The following is a 26,547-nucleotide window of genomic DNA, read 5'->3' as shown; positions in this document are numbered from 1 at the left end:
GATCGAATTCTATTTTCTGGTGTGTTTAATTTAATACTATTTAATTCAACAATAACAAAACTCATTCCTTAAGTTAACGGACCAAAAGGCACTCAGACCTCCTGGATGAAATTCTAACATCCAACGTTTCACATTTGCCTCGAATTTCAATGAAATATTTCAAATTATGTCCTTTTATATTCATAAATAAATATTTTTAAAAAGAAATTATATTTAATTTTTTTTTAATTTTAATTTAGAAGTTTTTTTTTTCGTTTTTTTTATTCTACGTAGAATATGAAAATTTAAAATAGATGAATATGGTTAAGATATATGAATACGCCGAAGAATGAAAGAAAAATGAATACTGATTACTATACATCATTTCTTCGTCTCCTAAAATGTTTTTAATTTTAAAATAATAAGTTCATTCTATTTTGGAATAAAGAGACTTCATTTTTTTTAAAACTCGCCCAATTCAACATCTTATATTCTTGCCTGTCACATCTCACTAGACCGCACCACAAACTTAGAGTATTTTAATGTTCAATGTAATATTAATGCATTTTAATGTTTTATGTTGTTAAAGAAGAGAAACGGAGAAAATATAAAGATGAGGAAGTAAAAAGATGACTTTTATAAAAGTTCAATAAAATAACACTTATAAAAGCCATACTTGCTTTTCTTAATTGCTTTCTTGGAAAATTTTTCATGAGGAATTTATAGAAAAGCGACAAGAAAAAAAAAATGACATCATAACTAATCCAAAATTAAAGTAATAATTTTTTTTCAAACTCGCATGTTAAGCCTATCAATTTTGAAGAAGACATCAGTTAATAAAGGGTGTTCCAAAATTAAAGCAAGATTTGAATTTACCACTATTCGTGCAGTAAAATGTTGGCAAGCCTATTTAAAAAAACCATTTGACAGCTGATAGTTTAGTGTTAGTAAAAATGGTGCGTTACACGATAGAACAACATGTTTCCATGGTTGAACAATATTTCAAAAATAATGAAAATCTGACGGCCACATTTTGATAATTTAAGAATTGGCTCCCTAGGTCGTGTGGTTTAATACCATTGGATTTCTTTTTATGGGATTGTTTGAAGTCAAAGGTCTATGCCTACAAACTCACAAGCATGTGCGCATTGAAGGAGGAAATTCAACGCTGAATCAACGAAATACAGCCTCATTTATGCAAAATGGTCATGGAATATTTCGACGAAAGAGAGGGTATGTTCCAGCAAAGCCATAGAGGGCATTTGCCCTATGTGTTATTCCATCCATAACACTATCCTCTGTATTTTAAGATTCAACAAAAATATAACAATTTAAAGACCCAACTAACCCTAAACCATCAGCTGTCAAATGGCTTTTTTTATTAGGACAGCCAACATTTTACTACAAAAATGGTGGCAAATTCAAATCTTGCGTTAATTTTGGGACACCATTTAGTATAATACGCTGAAATCTTATTCATTAGTATTCCTTTTTATTTACTTTTCCACAAACGTACTTGAAAAGAAATATTTCTACTTAGATACTCCTCTGCTTAGAGATTATGATCACTATACAAAGGTAGTCACTTAAAGAAATTTTACGGTATTAACAAATTTTGAAGAAAAAAAAAAACTATGTAAAATTTCGCTTTTCTAGAGAATTCCATTCTTCTAATTTTAATAAATGCATGATTGACATTACTGATTCAAAAATACTATGAACTCAGGGGCAGATTAAGAAGACAGAGACATCTAACTCCTTGAAAATTTTCTGAAAATGTCGCCGTTACTTATTGATCGCACCTGCTCACGAGTATACAAATGTGAAGATGCCGTATAAGTGAACAAATTCTCGCTTCCCTGATGTGCACAACACCATGGCTTCAATCCAATGATGGGGCGTATTTCCTGTAGGATGGATTTGACAGCGGGGCTTTTTCAGTCTTTTCTTTTAAGACTGCAACCTCAATGTATCGTTTATTGCTAATACGACGAAGGTCATTCAGTTAAACTCTGTATGTTTAGGCAGAAAGGGGATACCTACGTCCTTTTATAGTGCGAGTGCAAAATCAAATATTAACTTATTTATAATTTCATACTTACTATTATTTATTTACTATTAATATTGTATGATATAGAATTATATGATTCGATTTTTGTGCAAAGATTATAATTATATAAGAAAAGGCGACACTAAAAGCAACAACAAAAAATATCACTACGCCCTTTTATATTTAAATTTGTTATTTATTTCGTTATTCAAACAAGAAGAAAATTTTTATAAAACATGGCAACATTTTCGTTTTATATATACCAAATTTCACCCATTTAGCTTCTTCCGTTCTGCAGTTTAGTGTTCTTATACAATCGGACAGATAGATTTATTGATGAATTTCATCCCAAATATAATGTAGCACTCCAGGCACACTGCCTAGACTGCTCTACCTTTAATACGACTCCGAACATACTCTGATCTCTTGGGCATGACCTACTTTATTCAATCTTTATTCCGTTAAGTAACCAAAACAGTAAAAAAAGCATTTCTTCTACAAGATTTCTCCATCCGCTAATCGAAATTGACCAGTCTGCATTGCTCCAGGCCAGAGGGAAGAAATAACTTTAGCAGAGAAAAATCGATGTTTCCAAATTATTTACTTCCAACAAATAATAATGAACTCTAAAATTCTAACAACGTACAAAAGTAAAATAGTCTTCCTTTAATCGAAACAGCACTTATATTAGCTTGTGACTTATTAAAAGTTTTCTACCGCCAAAAAAAAAAAAAAAGTTAGAGACAGGAGCAGCAGAACCGAAGCAATAAAATCTTCCTCCAAAGGACGGAGTTTATTATAAGAGTCGTTGCCTGCGGCCAGCCAGAAAACAAAAGCATCGACATAAACACGGAAGGCGCAGAAGCCAGACATTGGGTGTCATATTATAGAGCAGCCGATGTTGACCTTTTTTATCGATCCTGTTGTTAAGAAAAGGTTTCACCACTCCACTGCTCTCCTAAGCCTCTCGAATTGCCGGAAGGCTGGGAATGATTAGATGAAGTCAATTACTCAAACTCCCGCAACGGCTATAGGATTGGATATAGCTGAGTCTGCAGGAAGGGATGGGTAACTTTTTAAGGTAATAGTGGTTGAGTCCCTGAAGGTCTTTCTTCTATCTATCCTTAACTAATTTTTAATAGTATCCTCAAATAGTATCCTTAAAACCCGAAAAACTCGAGAAATACTTAACTAATTTTGGAGATATTTGTACCATTTTTGTAGGGCATTTATTGGGAACGGTTTTGGTATATTGAAGTCATATCAAAATAAAAAAAAGGAGTTTTATAATTGCGATTTTAATTATTTTCCTACTACGATTCGCGCATGCGTAGAGCAACAGTTTCTGTGCTTTGCACTTATCCGCGCGTGAGCCGAAATCTCACACTTCGTATGTGCAAATAGCAAGAGCTGTGGATTCATATGCGATACATTTCTTTGTTTACGTCTGATTTTAAACAGCGATTCAAATCTCAGCATCCCCAAAAGAAGGAAATTCTACCTTGGCCGGAGCACATAAAATGCCCAAAACGCTTCGTTTGTTGCGCGATAATGAAAATGTAGAGGAAAGAAACGTTAGGTGAGCGAATATCAGAGAAAGAATGTCTACACTTTCTGCAAAGGAGAATCTTCTGCTGAGCGATGTAACCGTCTCTCTTTAAATCGCACTACAATTGAATTACAGAGACAGAATGAATCTCGCCAGTCTGCTGACAAAGAAAGACATTTAAATTTGAGACACAGGAGAAGTGAAAGAACAAACGTTCCTGATATTTGGTCCGAAAATGAGTACTCTGCTCTGAATTTCGATCCATGTGTGGATTACAGAAATGATGCCTCGGTTTCAATAGGAACAATGTCTATAGTCTGTCCATATTGTTCAGCTTTGATATACAGTCATTTTTGCCAAAAAATAATTTATCGCCAAATTTTAGCGAAATGGCCGAATTTGGAGAGAATGGCCGCAATAGGGTAACGGTAGCAAAAGCGTCACCGAAAAATTGCCGACCTGACTGTATAGCCAGGTCCAGAGCTTAGTCCAGCTTTAAAATGGAAAGATGAATCAAAAAGCATGTGTTACTTACAAGAGAAAATTGAAACCATTTTAACAGTCTAAATATGGAACAGCATTGATATACAGTAATTTTCACTCACAAAATAGTTTATCGCCAAATTTTAACGAAATGGTTGAATGTGGCACGAATGGCAGCAATAGCGTTTGAAATCGTGAGGTTCCGAGGAAAGCTACAGCAAATTAACGGAAATATAGAACAAAAGTCGATAAATGCAGTTAAATGAAATGCATGCAAAAATAATTTAATCGAAAATAATGAAAGTAAGCAGAAGGAATATGTGCGGCAGGAAAAAATCAAGGGAAATGAACAGGAAAGATCGAAATACAGTAAAATAGTAGTAAAAAAAATGGCTGCCATGTAACCCGAAACAAAGCGCCACCGAAAAATTGACAACCTCGCAAGGCGCCAAATGACTGTATATCAAAGCTTAACCCTACATATTTCTGAATATGTGCTATAAAACATTGTTTTGTAGTTATTTTTTATAATTTCTAAATATCTTTTTGATTCTGCATGACATTCCCATGCCATATAGAGTGGAGGTTAGACTTAAGTCTAAAGCTAATTTTCCCTCTTAGATGTTATGCTACGGGCAACGCTGTGCGGGTACTGCTAGTTTTTAATAAATTTATCGTGTGATCCTTGGGGAATTTTTTGGTCGATTAATCCCTGGCATAGTTAATAGCATCCAAAAATCGAATTTCTCATTTAGACACGTTTTTCTCAATCGATTGAAACAAAAATTTAACACAGAAATACACTTTCTGTAAGTACAGACCGACATACAGCCAACCTGTAGTTGGATTTGGCTACAGATGTCTACACTCTAGATTTTAAATCTGTGCACGGAATTTTATGGATCCAGCATTCTTCGTTTTGTAATTATTATGTTATCTTATATTCGAACAGCCGGGCAGATGGGCTTTCCCTGAAGAGATTTTACACAAAAGTAATATTTGATAGTAATCTGGAAATTTGGTGTAAAGACCGTATACGAAATTTCAACCATCTAGTACAAAACATTTTTGAGTTATCTTTGTCTCAGATAGACAAATTCGTCAAACTCCCGACTTCGAATTTTTTGACGATTACTATATTTTCTCTATATTACCATACCTGAATTGCATAATTTTAAAGCTTCACATAAGTTAAATTTTAGATATAAACTGTAACTGAAATGTAATTGCATTTAAATAAATGATGAATAAAACGTATAAAAAAATATAATGATTGAAAAAACTATAATTTGGAAAAAAAAATTTTAACATTAAAAAATGACTAAAACAGATTAAGATTAAAAATACTTTTCAGATTTTATTTATTCTTTGTGAAATAAATGCCTCCTTTTTACATATTTTAAACATTTCATATCTCCTTATACACAAAAGTAACGATTTTGGTAAAACATGGAAGAAATATACTACTAATATTATTATTAATAAATAAAGTTTTGATAAAAAATTGAATTTTGATAAAAATTTGACAAAGGTTAAATTTTAGGAGTCGATATTTTCACAAATAAGAAATGGAATATGTAATAAGCTAAGATGAAAACTAATCATTTTTGTATTTGTTTCTTGAATTGCATGAAGCAGTTTTTAATTCTTCGTATACTTCTTCGTATTCTTCTTCCCTTGAAAATTACTTCTGAAATTTTCAGTATCTAATCAGTGAGAGAAAAATAGAGTACGAACTGTTTTCCCATCCAAAAGAATAATTCTGTCTCTGATTACAGTACATGCGAATTATAGTTTTTATGCCAAAGCTCCATCGAGGTTATCTCAGAAGATTTAAACGAACGTATAAAAGCAACTTCCCGGAAAAAGGATCTCAACTTTCTCCTTTGTTTCGTAACAGAATGTATATACGATAAGGAACAAGCGACCGGATTTCTCGCTTCTACATTTGCATTAATTACGGCTGAGTTTCATTCTTGAAGAAAATCGTTTGGCACAGAAAATGAAACTAGAGAAAAAAAAAAAAAAAAAAAAACCAAGCGAAAAGTGAAAATTATTAAAGCAGACTACATTCCCTAAAGCTATTTTCGTTTCAATAATTTTTATGCAAAATTTTACATAAAATATGAAGAGCCTGTGTGAAACTGCGTTAATTTTAATTTTATTATTTGCTCAAGTTTTAATATAATAAATAAATAAGGCAAGTAATATTTATTGAAAATTACAGAAATTAGAATGTAATCCAGAAATTATTCCTCATATTGAATAAGACAAGCAATATATGAATGAATTTAAACTTAAAGACGGCATACATGTTATCTAAATATATTTAAAGTAAAGACATTTATGTATGCAATTAAAACTATGTATGCAGTTGTAAACTATGTATGTAATTGTATACAATTAGATAACAAAAAAAATCTGTTATCTAATTGCTTTTGCATGTTCAGTTAATATTCTGGGTTCAGTGAGAGAATTCCAATTTCGAGGAGGAAGAATATATTTAAAGTAAAAACGTCATTAACACTATGCACAAAACATTTTCTATTATCTAACTGTTTTTGAATATCCTGTGAATATATTCGAGGCTTAATCAGAGAATTCCAATATCAAAGAAGAAGAATTACAGTTTCGAGACCTGCATCACATCATTTATGAAAACTTGGTGGTAGTTGAGTCTTGAGATAATATTTCGTCGTTCTAGAGTTAAAAATGGACTCTATGACTTATTTCTAAGATTACAGTCTGTTTGTAAGGGTACTCAATTACATTATAATACCTTAGTTTTTTCCCTTGGTGTTTTTACATCAAGAAATTTAAACAAAAAGGCGAAAGTTAAGAAATGACTCCATTATTTCCTCTTAAATTGAATTTTCAGAATATTCTTAAAAAAGCTTTCTTTTAAATTAATTCATACGTAAAACGCGGAGCCTCTTTCAATTTATGCTAATGATATATTTGTTGACACCTTCATCCAATTGTTATCCATCCTATTATTATATAGATATCGATACAAACTCAATCGATATAGATATAGATATCGATACAAACTCAATCGGCAGGAGGAAAGAGTCACGTTTTCACGATACTGAAACTATACCAAATTTGAATGTGTCGCACTATGTGCGACACTTCTCAAACCCAAGTTGGTGTCTAAAATCGAGCATTGTTTCAGATGCCATACTGGATCTCCAATTATGGTTTCAATTTATAAGATTTATCTCAAAACATTTATGCAGCTTCAAAACAGCAGTGCATTGAACAAACCAAATCACGAGGATTGCCCACAACTGCACTGGTGATACTTCAAAATGAGATAATAATCTAATAAATGAAAGAATTGGTCACTAAATATTGTTTTTTTTCTCTCTCAGAAGTATAGCTTTTACAAGAAAATCAATATTTATTAAAGAATAGCGTTTATTCACAAAAGAAATGCAGAAAAATGAATAAAAAGGCATAACTTTCAAAACTGCGTTGCCCAAGAATGAAAGCACGCAAAAGCTATTTTCACGACTGGCGCCAGACACCTAAAGAAATGAAGCAGAAAATGGATGGGCTTTGTTTCGTGTAGATCCTTTTCTTCGGTTATAGATCTGGGTTACATTTGTTGTCTATAAATGTTTATCACCCTAAAAGGAAAAGGCGTAACGCAATCTTCTATATCCACCAAAATAAATGAAATTTGAAGGTAATGTTTTTTTTTTACCCATCTGTTGTAGGGTTAACTTATATAAAAAAAATAGAAGGAAAAACTTTCTTAGATTTAAGGAGAAAGACGAATGAAAAAATAAAGCTACAAGAACATACATCAGGTTGAATTTCTTTATTAAAGTTAGAAATTCTACTGACTGCTAGAATGAAAAATCAAAGAAAATCTTACTTTAGATCTCACGGTCATAGATAAATAAATAAAAAGAAATAATTTTTTAGAGAGGCACATAGCAAGGATATAGAAATTAATATTAAATGAAGAATAAAAAAAAATGGATAAATTACGAAGAAAGCGATGAACTTAAACTATTGAAACCTATATTTTTATAGACGTGAAAGAATGAAACAGATTCTGAAAAAACTCATAACTGTTTGAGAATGAATTAAAAATAAAATAAACGGTTTAAGAAATTGAAAAAAAATATATATATACTTTTTCCCCCCAAAATAAAATAAATAAACAGATTCAGTAAAAGAAATTACGACAGGGAAGATGTTAAGGAATATGCCAGATTTTTTTTGTTTCGAATAAAAATTGTAATTCTAATTGAAGAAATAAAATTAAGAGATTGAAAAAGAAATAGTTTATTATAAAATTAAAAAAATTAATGAACTGATCCATTAAAGAGATTTAGACTGAAAAGATGCTAAATGACGATACGAATAATTTTGTGTCGAATTAAAACAACCGATTTCGAAGAAAAATTAAAATGCTAATTCCAGAATTCTTTTTAATTTTTTTCTAGAGCGATTTTTTTCCTCTAAATACTTGATAAATGAGGTAAGACAGTTAATGAAACTCATTTTAATTTGAAAAGATAATGGAAGGGGAAAAAAAAAAGGAAATGAAAGGTGATGAATGAAAATTCAGAAAGCAACGCAATTCTTAAGTAAAAACAGATCACTAAAAGTAATTTTTTTTTCTGATGTACTATTTTGAATGGAATAATTTTTAATACAATAGTTAAACTTTCCTGATTTATATAAAACATTTAACTCATCAGAATATTTTATTTCTTCTCATTCTTTTTCATTGTTATAGAATACAACGAATATAATGTTTTAACAAATAATATAACATTTTTTTAAAAAGTCAATTCCTACTTTCGCAAGAACTGAACTCGCATTCTTCACCTTCACGTGAAAAATACTGAAATCCTTGCATTTTACCAATTAAGCTACTGATTGTTGATTTCAAGTTTCATTGCCAACTGCTAAAACTCTATTTAAAGTATTAAAAATTAATTAAACTTAATAATTAATGAATTAATATTTTTAAAAACTGCATTAACATCAAGTATCATCCACTACAAGTTTAAAAAAATGTATTTGAACTTGAGTGGATGAATAAAAAGTATGTTATAAACGATTGAAAATTTGAACAAGATATATAAATATATATAGGGAGAGTGTGAACTAATAGTAGGGATTGAAAAAAGTTATTAAAACAAAAAAAATATTTATAAATAAAGCAACTTAATTATTAAAATACAGAAATAAATATTCGAAAATATTTTGTTGACACAAAAGACATTCATTATATTATGAATATTACCAATGGTGTTAATTTAAGAGGTGTATAATAGACAAATATAATTATGCGTGTCACCTAATCTCTATTAATAATAAAGATGAATATCTGTATTAGCTGACGCTCTACAGGCAAGACTGTTTGACCTAGCGCTACCAACTGCAGGACATATATACATTTGGGGGGGGGGTTGAAATGTGTACCTCAAAGGGATTTAAAAAAACTTTTTAACTAAGAATTTTAATTAATTAAAAATTAAACAGAATTTTGGAATTTTTTCTGCTATAACTTCCGAAAATATTATAAAACAAAAATGACTTTTGCACTTTTTGAAAATTTACAAAAATGGCTTTTTAATGATACAAATTTAGTACTCGTGATACCAATTTAATAGTTTTTTTTTTAAAATTTCGGTATTTTTTTAAAAATAATTTTTGACTGATTTCCAGTGATAGATTACATTGTTGCAATGAAATTCAAATCGTTTTTATTGTTTCATCAAAATATTTAATAGCGTGATTGTAAACTAAAAGTGGAGTTTAATATCTTTGTAATTTACAAGGCAAATTTAAAAAATGAAGTTACAATACTGTGAAATTTAGATGAACTGGATATTACCATTTTTCAAAGCGCTGTAATGTCATGGGATTGTCTCTATTAGAAAGGTCTCTACCACTAAAAATAAAACTTAAGGAAGACAATTAAAATAACATAGCGTTCGGTGGAATCATGGATATGAGTTATATCTAAACATTTTATTTGCAATAAATATAACCAATATTCTAAGCGACCCAGCTGGTCACTTGCCCTTTATTTGAAATCAAACATAACCATAGAAACAGCTGGTCCCCTGAGGCGACTAGTTTCTAATATACCTTTGTCTTATGTTGCTCTTTTTCCCTGCTTCAAAATGCACGATTACACCATTAACAATTAATTCACTCACTACATTAACGATTTAATGAAATCTACTCCATAATAAAAAAAATACATAATAAAAAAAACTCTCATTATCGGTTTCTTTATATAACATTTATTTCTTGTAAACTTTATAACATGGCAAAAATGTTCTTTCCATATATTTTATTTCATCCGTTTTTTTTTTTTTGTAATAATGAGCTGAAACGCAATAACTGTCCAATTTTGTGTAACAAGGTTAAAAATAAGTGTATTGTATGAATGAATATACTTGATACGCGGAACTTATTCAAAGTAGAAGATGCATGAATTTTTAACCGTATAACTTGCGAGTTTATTACAATCTGTATTTTAAAAGAAAACCAAATGAAGTTTCTTTTTACCTTTTAAAGAGAACAATCGCATTCTGTAAATTATTAGATGGTCCCTTACGTTAACTGTATATTTTTCTGATATGGCAAATTTAATAGAGCAGAAACGTTATGTTTGAGAACGAAGTGTTGCATAAATATTTAAAATCACTTTCCAAATTGATTCTTGTTATAATGTATCAATGTTTCAGCAGAAAATGAATCAATATTTATTTTAATCCTAAACAGCATAACACATTTTTACCATTTCGAATTTTTTAAAGTAATTTCTGAAAGAACAGTAATTGGTTAATAAACATTTTTTCCCCCTCATACATTTTAAAGTAATAAAAACCTTTCATAAAAAAAGTCGTTTGACGTAAAAAAAGGTTTCAATAAGAAATTTTTAAACATTTAATGTTTTAAATTGATTAATTTTTATTAAAGATATGAGTTGAAAATGATATATTTTTATTACTTTTTTCAGCATCGCTGATTCTCATTCATACAAATTTTAAAATATTTACTCTAGAAAAATTAAAAATTGTACAAGTGATAATCCGAATACTAAACCAAATTATTGAAAAAATAGAAGAGAATTCCCTTTGAGTTATATACATAAATATTAAAATTTTAATGAAATATTAATTGAATGTTAATAAAATGCTTTAATTAAATATTGCAAGTTTCATTTCGTAAACAGTTTCTAAACTGTGGATTCACTAAAACCATTACATAAAATCAATTCTGGCGTTTTCAACAATTTTCATATAATTTTGAAATATTATTATGGAAGGGAGTATTATGATTGATAACTTTAAAATAATTGTACACTTAACATGTAGACGACCCCCTAAGATAAAGATTAAAATTTTAAAAAGATTTTCTTAGTCAAATGGATGTAAAAATGCATAAATAAAAGGAAATTTTCGAGATTTTTTTTTTTTTTTTCATTTTTATTAGAGTTGTATCAGGTTCTCATTTGCTCATGTTAGAACTAATAACTGTTTTCGTAGGTTTCAAATTACAAAATGATACAAAAACTATTTAAAATTATAAACTACCGCCATTTATTATACGAAAGCGACAGGAATTAAAATCGGAAAATATAAAGAAAAAGCAACATCAAAACTCAACAAATATACAGAGTCCGCGACTGGAAAGCTTAAATTCGACCGAAATGTGGCGAATGTCTTTCGTTATTTAGAACTTTCCGTTATAAAATGAGGAGAAAAGGAAAATTCTTTTTGTCGCTTTCAAACTTAATTCTTTTGAAATAAAAAACAATGCCGCTAAGTAAAAGAATAATAAAATTCAAAAAAATAAAAATAATAAATGGAGATAGAAATCAATTTATTCCCCGTTTTTTCGAGTGGAAGAAAAACAGAATACTAGAAAGCGATACGTCAAAATTGATTTTCTTTAGGAAGCAAAAAGCATCACTGCAGTTTAAGAAACTGTTCAATATACCGCCATTTTTATTTTGAATCACTATGGCACTTTTTTTTTCTAACAGTAAAATATAATTTATTTCTAAAATAAGAGTTTTAAGATTTTTTCGAGCCTTTTCAATTCACTAAAAAACTCAACATAAGTGTTTTTACAAACAGAACTTTTTTTAAAAAAAAGAAGTGAACAAGGAAATTATTTTTCTTTCTCATTAAGAATACATTTAGAGTGTTCACAGACTTTCGAATTGTGTAAGGAAAATTGAAAAAACGAAATTAGAAAGTAATAGTGAGAGTTTAATTTAATTCGTTAGATTAATTCAAAACATTTTTGAGTAGTAAGACTGCCATACTGATTTTTGTAAGGTTTATTTTCAAAGCTTTTGGTCTTAGAAATTTTTACTTGGTATTATTTTTATAAAAGTTTTAAAATTATTTTTTTAAATCTGTTATTTTTGTAATGCATACATTATTCAACAATGACTGGCTTCCTTCATGTTTGAATGTCAAAATTCATCAAAGGTGATTTATATTCCTGCCTTTTAACGTAACAGCAAAATACTCGCAGAAACATTGATAAACTAATTTCATTATCATCATTCCTTTTACTTTTTTTCTAACCCTTTCCTCCTAAAAATATGCAATCTTGGAATGTTAATAAAATTTTTGGGGCGAGGGGATTTTAATAAAAATATTAAATAGATACAATGGTTTGTATTTGATTTTAGCTGTATAAATAAATAACATCGTAGCTAAAAAAAGGAACATTTTTGAAAATTTTAAATATCTCTTTGTCATTTACCACATTACTTTAATTTATACGAATCAAAGGTAAATTCTTTTTTTTAAATCGCATTCATTTATATAAGAATGGAATTATTTTTCATGTATGATAATTAGTTACAAAATAATATAACTAATAAGAAATATTTTCTGATGAGATACTTTGTTCACGCTATTTCATTTAATGCAGACAGGGTTCTAAATTTTATTATAAATCATTTAACAGAAAAATTTTATAGTTTATTTTACGGAATAATTTTTGAATTAAAATGGCAATTGTGTAAATGTCGTTTTCAATTAAATAATCGTTTTCATTCAATAAATTCAAATTTCGACCTTTCTTCAATTTATTTTTAAGTTTGGCCGTATTTTTTCTATTATAATATGGCATTTTAAATGAATAATTGGGTTTTCTCTATTTGAAAATAAATAAAATAAAACGCTTAATAGAAATACAGAGTAAAAAAATTTATAAATAATGGGTTTAAATCTAGTGGGCAAAAACTCTGTTATTTCTGAAAAATTCAAACGAATCATTTATTAAAAATAATTACTCTATGGCAAATATAATCTGTTATATTTTTAGTTCTTTCTTAAAAGATATTAATAATATTCGTTTTCACAAACATTAATGGTGTATTTTTAGAATTTTTTAAAAACTTTTTTCTTTGATTTATAGGAGTAAAAATAGCAAGGAAATGTTATTCTCTTATTTTTCTTCTAAAGTTTCTTCCTCATATAGTATATCATCTTCCTGGAAGCTTATAAAAAATCTCTGACTAATTGAAATGTACAAAATAAAAAAATAAATTATTTGCATTATCAGTATACCCCCCCCCCTCACAATCAAGATTAAAATTAATAAACTAGTAGATTTTTATAGCCAAAGAAATGAAGTTAACACACATGCGTTAAAAATAAATAAATATGTAATTTTAAAATAGAAAACTAAGGAACTTAATTATTGGTGTTTCTGTATAATAGAAAATGGGGCGAAATGCGCGATGGCATGTCGCCATTAATCCTAATGGTAAACACAAATTTATTACGTTCAATTTAATAATATTGATGTATCGTTTTAAAGGAACACGAGGACTATTTTTAGTTCTTAAAACAGAAAACTAACGGACGATTAGAAACGTTTCATATTCGCAATGCCATGTGTTCACTAACTATATTACAAATTTAGTTCAATTTCGTTACCGTAATGTCCCGTTTTCAGGTAACACGAGGACATATATTTTGATGTGGGCCATCTAATTTTGAACCTTAGAACAGCTGACAAGAAATTGAGTTAGTCACAATAGAGACCCTTTACGAGATTTCCCAGTCACATGATAAATATAGATGCTCATGTCATTTAGCATCTAAATGAATATGTCCTAACTCTTAACTTGACGTCCTGCGCCTAATTCCAAAGTGTAACTCAAGTAATGCATTTGGCGTGCACCATGCTAACATAATTCTATTAAATTCGGTATTCTAATAAGTTATTAAATTCAAAGGGCTTTAAAAATGCCCAAATTTAGTATTATAGGTATTGTTTTTCAATTCCTGCTATTTATTCACATTCTCCTTATATATATATTTATATATCTTGTTCAAATTTTCAGTCATTAATGAAATATTTTTTATTCATTCACTCAAGTTCAAATACGTTTTTTAAACTTATAGTGGATGACACTTGATGTTAATGCAGTTTTTTCAAATATTAATTAATTAATTAAATTAAATTAGTTTTTAATACTTTAAATAGAGTTTTTGCAGTTTGTAATGAAACTTGAAATCAACAGTCAGTAGCTGAATCTGCAAAATACAAGGATTACAGTATTTTTCACGTGAAGGTGAAGAATGCGAGTTCAATGCTTGCGAATTGACTTAAAATTTTGAAAAAATATTATTTGTATCTAATATCTTTCATAAAATAATTGAGTATTCCTGGTAGTCACATAAATAAACCAGCGGGGGAGGTCTCCCCAAAACTTTCTCGCATACTCTCTAATAAATTTGTCACGCCAGAGAACGCCTTACATGGTATTGGCATACAATAGTTACAAAATATTAACTTTTGACGTGAATTTAGCATTTTTACTGAAACTATCGTGTTTCGAATTGCGAATTATTTGGCGATTAATCCCTGGCATGCATTAATATCCAAAAATCAAATTTGTGTTTTAGGCATGTCCCACAAAGGCAAATTCAACGAAAATTTGACAACAAATTGCTGAAACAAAAATTTGAAGCGAAATTGCACTTGTAGTTACAAATTCTCATACCAAATTTGATATATTTAAGTCATTGCGTTTTTTTAATTATCGCGTTTATTTGTTTTTATAAGTATAAATTGACAGACAATCAACCCGTTGTTGTATTTGGCTAAAACTGTAATAGGTGTCTATATTATCTATCTAGCTCTTTTCGATTTGTAGTTATCGTGTTAAATTGTATTCGAACAGCCGGACGGACGGATTTCCTTTGAACAGATTTTACTCAAAATTTGATAGAAATCTTCAAATTTGATGCAAAGACCGTGTACCAAATGTTCACCATTTAGTTCAAATCGTTTTTTAGCTATTTTTGTCACAGACATTTTCTAAAAATGTGTTTTTGGAACTCAGGGTGATCTAAAACGCGGAGATTCATCAAATTTTCGAGTTCGGATTGTTTGGCGATTATTATACCTTCTCTATAACTAAGTACGAAGTGAATAAAGAAGGCAAAATGGCAAAAAAGTTAATAATTAATAAAAAAAACTATACTTATTTAGATTACAATGTCAAAGATAAATAAATATTGACATCTATATGATTAAAAATACGGTGAAACCAATAAAACTGCTATATCTTTCAAAAACAAATAACTCTACAAGTAAAAAATAACAAATAAAAGCAAAGAAAGTCACGTTGTTCGCATTTGAAAATGCAAATAAAGCAATACAAAGATCCTTCATAAATAACATAAAATTTTACATCATGATTATCCATCCTCTCTGAGTATTATTATTATGCATGAGAAGATGCACACAGAGAAGGAAAAGATGAAAATAAACATTTCAAAAGAAGTAGAAAATCCTTTCATCCTTTCCAGCAGAAAAGCCATTTGTACTTTCACATGCTTTTCGAGTAATACTCATAAATCCATCACAACGCTCCGAAGTTTCCTTTTTCTAACTTTTGCTTTCTTTTTCAATTTTATTTTGCAGCTGGATCAAGAAAAAAGATACGCTGTTTTACGGGTAACAAAAAGGTAATAGAAAAAAAGGCAATACTTTTCAGTTTTTAAATGTATTCGCTCTAGCAGTGAAAATATGCATATATTTTGGTGACAAGTGATTTAGAACTTTTTAGGGAGAATCGGTTTCCGTTGCTTTTTGTTCGATGTAACTTCTCGGCAGTTTCTATTACTCTCTTTCCATATGACGAATACATTGATTCTATTTTTCAATTCCTACTATTAGCTCACTCTATATATATATATCTTGTTCAAATTTTCAATCGTTAATAAAATACTTTTTATTCATCCACTCAAGTTCAAATACGTTTTTTTTAAACTTGTAGTGGATGACACTTGATGTTAATATAGTTTTTTTCAAATATTAATTAATTAATTTAATTGGTCCAGTAATGGTCGCCAAAGTCGCCAAATCCGTCGCCATGCCGCCAAGCTCTATTTTGCCACTTAATATTGTAATTCTGTCATATATATATATATATATATATATATATATATATATATATATATATATATATATATATATATATATATATATTTATATTAATTGTAATTATTTAATAAAAAGTAACTAAAATAATTTTTTTTTTGTTGACCCAAGTAGGAATTTACTTAAAATTGTTTTTATATATTACTTGTTATACTTATTTCGATGACTCCAAACGATGACTGTTAATTGAAAAAAAGCTTTTATCCAATATGTATAATTTTGTTGTAATTTGCAGGTTTTCTAAGTTCGGGCAGCGGAATAGCAAAATTATAATAATCTTTGTCAATAATTAAAAGTTGTATTTTCTCGTTTGATATAACAGTAGTCTAATTTTATTAACTGAACTTTTCTACCTCTACTAATAGTAAAGGTGAATGTGTTAGCACTCAACAGTTCTACAGATCAAACCGTTTCAGCAATCAAAATTGGTACTTTGGAGGATCGAAATGTGCATCGCAGGGATTTTTTTTTTTTTTTTTTTTTTTTTTGTAATTTTAAGTTAAATTCTAGAGCGACAGCTTCTGAAAGTGTTACAAAACATGAAAGATTTTTACATTATTTTAAAATTCAAAGAATTCCTCTTCAATGACACCAACTTTTTGCCATATATATATATTTTTTTCATTTCTAAAAATATTTTAAGCTTATTTTACTACATATTTCATTTTTGAAATGAATTTCAAATATTATTTATTGCTGTTAAGCGTATTTCATACTCATGAGTACGCTTGAAGATAAATCTGATAGCAAAAAAAAATAAATAGCCAGTAGTCTTATAAACCTTATTGAAAATCATTTTTAAAGGTTTATTAAAATTAGAGCTAAGAAAAGAGATTAGGAACCATAGAAAAGCTTAATTTTTAAGTAAGAATTGGCTTAAAAACGCTTTTTGTGTAATAATATGCTTCGATATTACTGTAAGAAAATCGTACAATATTATAAATTTTTAAATAAATAAAAAAATTTAAAATGTTTTTTTCTTTGTGAATACTTACTACTCTAAAATTAATTAAGTGCCAATTTTGATTGCTCTAGGTCCAGCGACCTGTTCTTCAGAGCATTTTGAACGATTTTTTCATCACGCACGTTGCAATTTACATATATAATGCCAGCTTATAAACATTATTATGTTAAATAAATAATATTATTGTACTTGAAAAAGAATAAATATCAAGAATTGAATTTATTACGTCATCCAAGCAAGAGAAACGTATTATTGCTATTAAATGTATATAAAAATAGTAAGATAGTATAAAATATTTTAATATTGTATATTTATATCTCCAGAAAGACTTATTATTTTTCTATAAAAACGTATCTGAAACTGATGATTGGTTAACAAGTAATTAGAATGAACGTATTATAATCCTTACGTTCCGAATGAATTATACCTAATAATATACCTCATTCATCTAGCTCATTTCCGATGCTACACTGTTTAAGAAAATAAAAATTAATATTTATTTCAAAACGAAAACGCAACTTGACCTACACGGTCGTGAACCTCCTGACCTGAGGCGGAAAGAATATCAGTACGAAAGCTTTCAGGTTGACAGAATGTTTTCGAACAGGAGCAGCTGAACAACAACAGCAACAACAAACCTTTTCACTGGAGGGTGAAAAAAATTACCTCATGGTTCTTTAGCACGTTCTGAGATAACAAAAAATTAAAAAAAATTCGTCCATCAGTTTCAGAGGACGTAAGTATAATTAGCAGTCAAGGTCGCAGGATAATTTTTTTTGTTCTTGCTTTTGTTCTTGAATTGAGATGGACGCCATTCGTCCTTGCGACGCATCATCATCAGCAAAAATGAATCGGAATTCAACAGAACGGAAGTTGAGCTGAGTTGTTGCGTGTTACGAGAGAAAGCAAGAAAGAAATGATTCCTCGAAGGGCTTTTTTGTTCTTGACCACTTTCGAACCGAACGAATGCCGTTTTTCGCTTAGAATACCAATGCGACTGTACTTCCTGGGTTTCTCTAATTAGCTAAATGGAGCGATAATATCCCGAATGAGCTAACCCCTTCACATCCGGTCGGCTGGTTGTCAATTTATTTTTATTTTCATGGTCAAAATAAACAAACAAATAATTAAAATAAGTATCACTCGGTGTTCTCATTATATTAATGAATATATTCTACACCTGCGAAACGATTTCACAATATGAGGGAAATGAGCTAAATAATCGTTTTTAAAGTATAATACGTATTATAATTGAAATAAGTTATAAAGATAAAAGCAAGGTACAAAAAAAAATGCTGTATTTATATTTTAGTTAATTTTCTAATAATTTTCACACACGTAGTTGCAATGTGATATTGCAGCAATTAACATTTGAATGCGTTGCATACTGAATTTCAGTAAAATCATTATATACTGAATCTCAATTCAAATATGTTAAAATAAAGGAATACGGTGGCGGGAAACTTTTCTTGTGATGGTCGGGACGACGTCACTTTCGTTTCCTCACAAATTCTTTTCCGTTGGGCGCCAATGTGGTGGAATGTAGATTATTATGATCCGTGCAGGAAGCAACAGGACGAATGTTTTTATACTCTGTTTCACCCTAACTTGGCAGTAGTGTATATTCTAGGCTTGCCGAATCACAGTCACTGTCAGGGGAACTGGGTTACTTTAAAGTACAAAGTTACTAGAAATGTAGATCGCTGGCGAAACTTTATCAATTTTAGCAAATTTTTCGCCAAATAGTAAATATTGATTTACTTTATTATATTATCACTTTATCGCAGAATTAATTGTTTCCTTATTTTCCTTATTTTTTCAATATTATCGATACATTATTTTAATAAAACATTAATGTTATTTCATTTCGTTTCATCGTTTCTCAAAAGAAAACCCTAAATCTTTCAATATTCGGTAAAGCGTAGTTCGGCTAATGTTTTTCGAAAAGATATCTGTGTAATCGTTCACATCTTTTAAAACTTTATCTAATGTTGGGATCTCATTTCTACGAAAATATGCATGGATTTTTCGTCAAATACAGGATATTGTAAAATCATCCTATTTTACAAGACCTGAATGTTTACCTACTGAGCCTGATCATTTCTTTCCAGGGGTACTTAAAGAACTGGATGCCTTTATTTCTTTTTTCAAAAGGAAAACTGTTCATTGCGAAACACCTGTAAGGTGCGAAACTTTATCGACGATTTGATTGATAGAATCTTGAGGGTTTTCTCGGAGTCGAGAATAAACGTTTAATATGTTTCTGCATGCTGCACTTATTGTTGGTTTCACTCGTCTTGAAGGTGTGCACAGCGTAGTCGGTGATAACACTTTCTCTTTTTCAGACATTTTAGAAGTGAATAAAAATAACGAATCGAATAAATATTCAACAATCAAAACTAATAACTACTAATGTGATTAATAGTATCAAAAATATCAGCTGGTAAAAAAGCGAGAATAAAAAAGTACGAAAGATTATAACGGTTGCGAACTGAATGAAGCTGAGTTAACGGAGACGTAAAAGAAAAACGCGCCAAATATTTGACCTTGAAGACCGGTTCTAGCCAAAGTGGAATTCATTATGTCAATCTTTTAGCTTTATTCGTTCGCTTTATTTACAAACAAATTAACAGATAAGCACTTCTAACTTGAGAATAATTTTAAATACATACTGATAAAAAAAGGATTTCTGTAATTTATGATATTATTTGATAAATTTCTGCGCATTTTAACTATTTTAAAGTCGGAATTGATGGGGAGCTCTTCCTCAACGCGGAGCGTCACATTTTCTACCTTTTACAATACTGCCAAGTTAGGGTGAAACAGAGTATAGGAACATTTTAATAATCACATTCACACACTAAACAAACACAAATACAAAGACAAGACATTCACGCTCGCGGCTTCACAGTTCAGCATCACATCTCATTTTGAATGTCTTGTCTTTGTGTTTTTTCAGTGTGTGAATGTGAATATTAAAAGAAATGTTCCTAAAAACATTCGTCCTGTTGCTTCATGCATGGGTCATAATAATCTACATACCACCACAAAACGATATTTATATATTAACTGTTCTGTTTCTGAGCGTGTTTTAAATTAGAATGGATCCATATTAAAAAAGGACCCGAGAGAAAAAAAATCTATATAAAATAATATTGACACTTTCGTTTTTTTATTAACATAATTAATAATATTTTAGATTTTGATGGTTCCAATATCTGAAAAAACACGGATAGCAGACAGTTATAGACAATTTTTTTTATTACTGTGTTCGCTAATTATCACAAAATACTTATGTTGTAAATTGTCTATTTACATTCTCGCTGTTAACAAGAATTTAATCGTTCTCGTTTTATTGAATTTTACTAAGATAATGTTCGTTTCAGAATCCCGAGACTACCACTTTTCGATGATTCTACTTCGCCTATGAGTGAGGTGCGGAAAGATGAGCGTATTTCCGGAATTCTTCGGCATTCTTTGACCTTGAATTCGGCCCCAACAGAAACTTTTCCGCATGTTAGTGTGTTTCTGACAGTACTATTTTATTTTAACTCAAAGTTACATATCGATTGCTTATATGGCTAGTTCAAGTGGCAAAAAAACTTTCAGGAGTTCAAAAGCTTTCAAAGAATAGTTTATATATCATTAAATGGGATCGAGATTATCTAGCGTTGTTAATTTAAAATTGTTATCAAAAAATTCAATAACAAATAAAAAAAAAGAAATTTTTTAACATAAAAAATTATTATTTTGTAAAAAAATGAATGATCAAATTTTAAGAATAGAAATCTTTTTCTTATTCACCAGAATTTAATAATTAGGTCTCTCACAGCAAATAAAAATTGTTCTAAAGTATTTTATTGTGGATTAGTGCTTTTACCGGCAATATTACAAGTTACCTGCAGTTACAGAAGTCCGCAAATTATCCGAGTTCAACAATGTTAAATGTGAACATCTCCTCCCTTTATATTTCCTTCCTCCCCCTATTTTGACTAAATAAACGCCTTTTGAAGCATGCGCAAAAGCGAGAAGAGTTTTCGAATTCGTGAACGAACAGTATTTTACGACAAAGACATTTTCTATACAAAGGAATGCTCGTAGAACATTGGAAGCGTACAATCTAGAATGTAGATCTACAAGAGTGAATGTTTGAAGAATATAAGGTACCACTAACCCTAATGTATATAAGTAATGGGATTCAGATGCAATACATTTATTATAATGCTTTTATATTCTTTTAGAGTGTCTATTACACTATGACGCATTCACTACAAAATAGAAAACGGCAACACTTAATAAAATACACTGTAGCAGTTGCATTACCCTTATCTTTTCTTTTGAATACTAGATGGTGATACCTGATTAGGCCATCCCATATGTCATCCCATAGTGCATTGCGATTGTAATTAGAATGAGATATGACGCTGAACTGTGAAGCCGCGCGCGTGAATGTCTTGTCTTTGTATTTGTGCTTGTTTAGTGTGTGAATGTGATTATTAAAAGAAATGTTCCTAAAAACATTCGTCCTGTTGCTTCCTGCACAGATCATAATAATCTACATACTACCATAACACTAATTTTTATTCGCAGCCTGTCATAACCATATAAAATTTAAATCGACTGAGATAAGCAATTTACTAAGAAATAGCAGTATGGGACGGATTTGAAAATTAATATGCAAAAAAGTTACAAAAAAAAAGATAGCAATGTAATAACAATTTTTTACTTTCTCATAAATTGTACCGAAATTACGCGGTTGATTTTTAAAAGTTTCTTAATGTAACAGATAAACAGATTAATTTATTTCAAAGGCATTTTTCTTTCTATTTTATATTAACTGTAACTGTGTATAAAACTATAAATTTGACAGTTATTGTTTCCTTTGGATATCTAATGTTAACCGTTTTTTTGGAATGCAATATTGGTCATTATAGTCTATTCAAAGATTAAAAACTGCAACCGTAATCCTTCATGATATGATTAGATTTCCAGTAAAATTAAAAGCAAAATTTAAATTGTTCACTGTTTCCCCATAAAGTAAACTTGGCAGGGGGAAAAATATTCTTCAAATTTGCTGATTGTTAAATTCAACTTTTAAGATCAACTTTGTTTAACTCAAACGATTAAAACAAAAATATTTTAGGTTTCTAATTATTTGATAAAAATAATTCCCTTAAAATGTTATTAGATTTAGGATATCGAGCCTTTCAGTTTTATGCGCCAACATCCTTAACAGAGAGATTTTAAAATCTGATATTTATACCTTTTGAGTGAAATGAAATGAAGAATTATAAAGGTGTGATTAAATAAATAATTTTGAAAAAATGAAAATGAAAGTTAAAATCAGAATTAATTCTCTTTAATTTGATCAACCTCAGTAATTGAAGTTACCCCTAGCACAAATTTTTGCACCACACTAATGTGAGAGTTAGAAGTCTCTTGATGCGCCAGATTTATTATATACTTGGTCCACGATAAATCGTGTTCAAAACCCGCGTTACAATGATGTAAAAGCTGCAACCTTACTATCAAGCCACTGTGGTTCCCAACTTCTTTTAAGAGAAAAAAAAAGTAATCAAAAAAGTAGATAAGTATAAATTAGCTACAAAAGTAGAACAAGAAATCTTAATATATATAAATTACGTGTCACGTTGTTTGTCCGCGATGGACTCCTAAACTACTTAACCGATTTTAATCAAATTTTCACACCGTGTGCAGTTTGATCTAACTTAAAAGATAGGATAGCCCTTTTTTTGAATTTTTAATTAGAATTTTAATTATTAATTAAAAACTAACTTTCCCGCCAAAAAAATCTTCAAATCGCCAAATGAGTACGGCTTCAATTTTTTTCCCCAACAGTCATGAGGCTAGGCTTAAGATTTTTCGGCTGATTATTTGAAACGATTCTATTTATTTTCTTAATGTTTGATGCATTTAAAATTAAACATTGTTAATGAATCGATCTTTCAGATTCATTCTGAAGTACTTTTGAATTAAAATAAAACAGAATAAAGGAAATTAAAAATTTCTAATCTGCATAGCGTTACCCCAACTGGCGTAGAAAAAATCACGCATTTGCGTTCCGTAACTGGCGTTGAAAATTCACGCATGCGCATTGTATTATGATTGTTTACATTTCAACGGAAGCGGACTCGATTTAAATTATTTTTAGGTTCGTTGCATGTTTTTGTAATTAAATTGTATTTAAGTTAGTTATATATTTTTTGTATACGCTTATAGTTTTAAGTACATCGTTTTTTAAGTAGTTTTTTTTAACCTGTTTTCGACCGATTATTTTAAACGATTCGTTTTATTTTCTTAATGTTTGATGCATTTAAAATTAAACATTGTTAATGAATCGTTCTGGTCATGATGAATCTGAGAATATTTTGTTGACAAATTCTTGAAATATTACATAAATTAGGAAAGATATTCTTTAGTGCCCATAAAGTTTAAACGCTCAGTGACTCTTTTCAGTAATCATATTACAAAAAAATACTTTGTTTCAGTAAAAAATATTATTATATTAATTGCAGATTAATCCTTTCCACTTTAATTTATAGTATAAATTCTAAGGGAACTAACAGAAAATTAGAGAGATACATATTACGTTGTGACTGAAGGCGTTTATAATATTATGAGTGAATTATATATCAAAATTTGAAGTTTTAAAATATTTTGATGAAGAAGTTATTAAAGTAGGAATTGCATAAAATATTTAATTATTAAAATTTTAATGAACATTAAGATGGGCGAACCGGCTGGTCGCCAAAGGCGGCTAGTAATTTAATAATTTAAAAAGAATAATTCAAAATGTTATAATTCATTGAAAAAGGGAAAATATTAGCAAAATCGAATAGGAGGATTTGTTAAGGGAAATGATAGAATAAAATTAATATTCAAAAGGTAGGTTTCAAATTCTAAAGGATTGAGAATCACTTTAAAATATCTAAAAATTGAAAAACAATTAAATTTTAGCACATACTTACATTATATATATACACACACATACATTGAATCAATTTTTATTGCCTCAAAAAGCAGAAGCAAAGTTTTTACTACACATAAGCAAATTAAGGAAATGGAGCGATACATTGTTAACGATGTTAACAATGCCTTATTACCAACAGTTAATGCGCATATTTTTTGTATCCATGACTTTCTTCCCCAATAAAGCATTGTTGATTATTGTAAATTAGAAACAAAAGGGGGAAAAAAATAACGCAATACTCACTTCACTTGCGCAATTCAAACACCAGAAAAGAGCCATCATCACTTCAGTTTCAAAACCGTCTGCTAGCCAGGGATTCGAAACTTGTAGTAGCTCAAGATGAAGGGAATCGCGTGCGTGTTATCGCGTGTGTTAAGATGTCCCCCACGTGCCAGTCGTGCGCACAAACCCGGTTCAGGTTTGGTAAGTGGCGCAAGCGATTCCTCCTTTGCACCTGGTGTTCGACCACCTGCCCCATGAAGGCAAGATAAAAAAATGTTGGGGAGCAGATGGTGTGCGTCCTCTCTCTCTTGACAAGCATGTGTACGTGTTATTGCGAACGGACAGGTCAGCTTTTACCTTCTCATTACATGATAAGAGAACGATTTCGCTTAATTCATGAAATAAGGTAGGCGATGTCAGATAATAAATTGTAGTTCAGTATGCTGTTATGTATGGCGTATGGCTTTATTTGGCCTCAGAAGACTGACACTATAAATGAGTGTGTTGATTAAAGAGATACATTGTATATATTAAACTTTCATAAATTAAAAACAAAAAAATATTTTCCTTCCGGAATCTTGAACTGTTTTGGAAAAGATTTCTATGCACCGAATGAACTTTTTATATATCGATTAAAATTTCTATATATTGAATGAATTTTCCATATGTCGATTAAAATTTCTATATATCAATTGAAATTTCTATATACCGAATGAATTTTCTATATATTGATTAAAAATTCTATATCCCGAATGAATTTTCTACTATATATCGATTGAAATTTCTATATATCGAATGAATTTTCTGTTTTTCGAAAAACCTTCCGCATAAATATTATACATACTTTTTCCTGTGAAAAAGGGTAAAATGGATTTTATTTATCAGAAAGAACATAAATTAAATAAGGAAACACTGCTTCGTTGATTTTTCATTGAAGAAATTGAATGAAACACTGCTTCATTCATTCGTTGACTACATTTGAAATTCAGAAAGACCGGAAAGTTGAATGCGAAAAAATAATTTGCTGCTGAGTTACATGCCATTCATCCGTTGCTTCTGTGCCACAAATCCCTTTCTAAAATTGGAACAAGAATTTTTACTTTAACTTCCATTCAGGTTTAGATTTCTTATTATGAGCATTTCTCCTATCTTTAAGAATAAAGGAGAAATTAGGCTTAGTAAGAAACTGGATGAAATTATGTCCAAAAATAAATAAAAATTTAGGATTTTTTTTTTTTAACGCCAGCATAAATTTTTAGTACATCATTAACAATCTACATTCTTACAATCTTCTTTCCCTACCCCAAACCTAATAAGGAATAATAATCTTAATAAGGAAACGAAGAAATAATTGTAATGTATATTTTCATATATCGAATTTTTTCCACAGGTACCTCCAAATTCGAGATTCAGGATTCTGGCTATATGTGTAATTAACAGCATCTAACTTAAGACATTTTAAAAATTAGTATTTGAATAAATAGCTTTGCAGCTATCAAAAGTATTTCTTTAGGCAATTTGTAGGCCCTCGTCAGATGATGAGGCCAACTTAAAATTTAAATAGTACCATAGCGGAAAGGCAATTTTCAATGAATATAATGATTAAGATTAATTGCAGAAGGTATTATTTCCACAGTATGGATTCTTAAATATTGTTTTTGGTTTTCCACTTTTTAATCGAAAAACGCTAATAGTGACACAAAAATTGAATGAATAAATAAATAAATAAAAAGATACTAACAACTAAAAATTATATTTTAAATTTATTATTTGAATTATCCCGAAGTGATTTGTGGAAGGCCCCTATTGTGTTTAGTCTTCAGTAAATTCAACTGGGTGGTCTG

The 26,547-nt window shown here is 29.5% G+C and overlaps 1 protein-coding gene across 5 annotated transcripts in view; it reads right to left on the bottom strand.

The window, feature by feature from the left end:
* Window positions 1-26,547, bottom strand: part of LOC129956695 (amyloid beta A4 precursor protein-binding family B member 1-interacting protein-like) — a 336,170-nt gene that overhangs the window by 100,181 nt on the left and 209,442 nt on the right. The window contains exon 1 of one of the 5 annotated variants that reach the window (XM_056068646.1): window positions 24,725-24,795. The exons of the other annotated variants lie outside the window; for them this stretch is intronic. Within the exon in view, the coding sequence (XP_055924621.1) occupies window positions 24,725-24,763 (39 nt within the window). The 5' untranslated portion in view covers window positions 24,764-24,795. Of the gene's footprint in view, window positions 1-24,724; window positions 24,796-26,547 lie in introns of those variants that run through there. 5 annotated transcript variants of the gene reach the window in all.

Source organism: Argiope bruennichi, chromosome 2, assembly GCF_947563725.1.
Source record: "Argiope bruennichi chromosome 2, qqArgBrue1.1, whole genome shotgun sequence".
In the NCBI taxonomy this organism is placed as follows: Eukaryota; Metazoa; Arthropoda; class Arachnida; order Araneae; family Araneidae; genus Argiope; species Argiope bruennichi.
The sequence above is the reverse complement of the archived record's forward strand: the minus strand, read 5'-3'. Positions and strand labels throughout refer to the sequence as shown.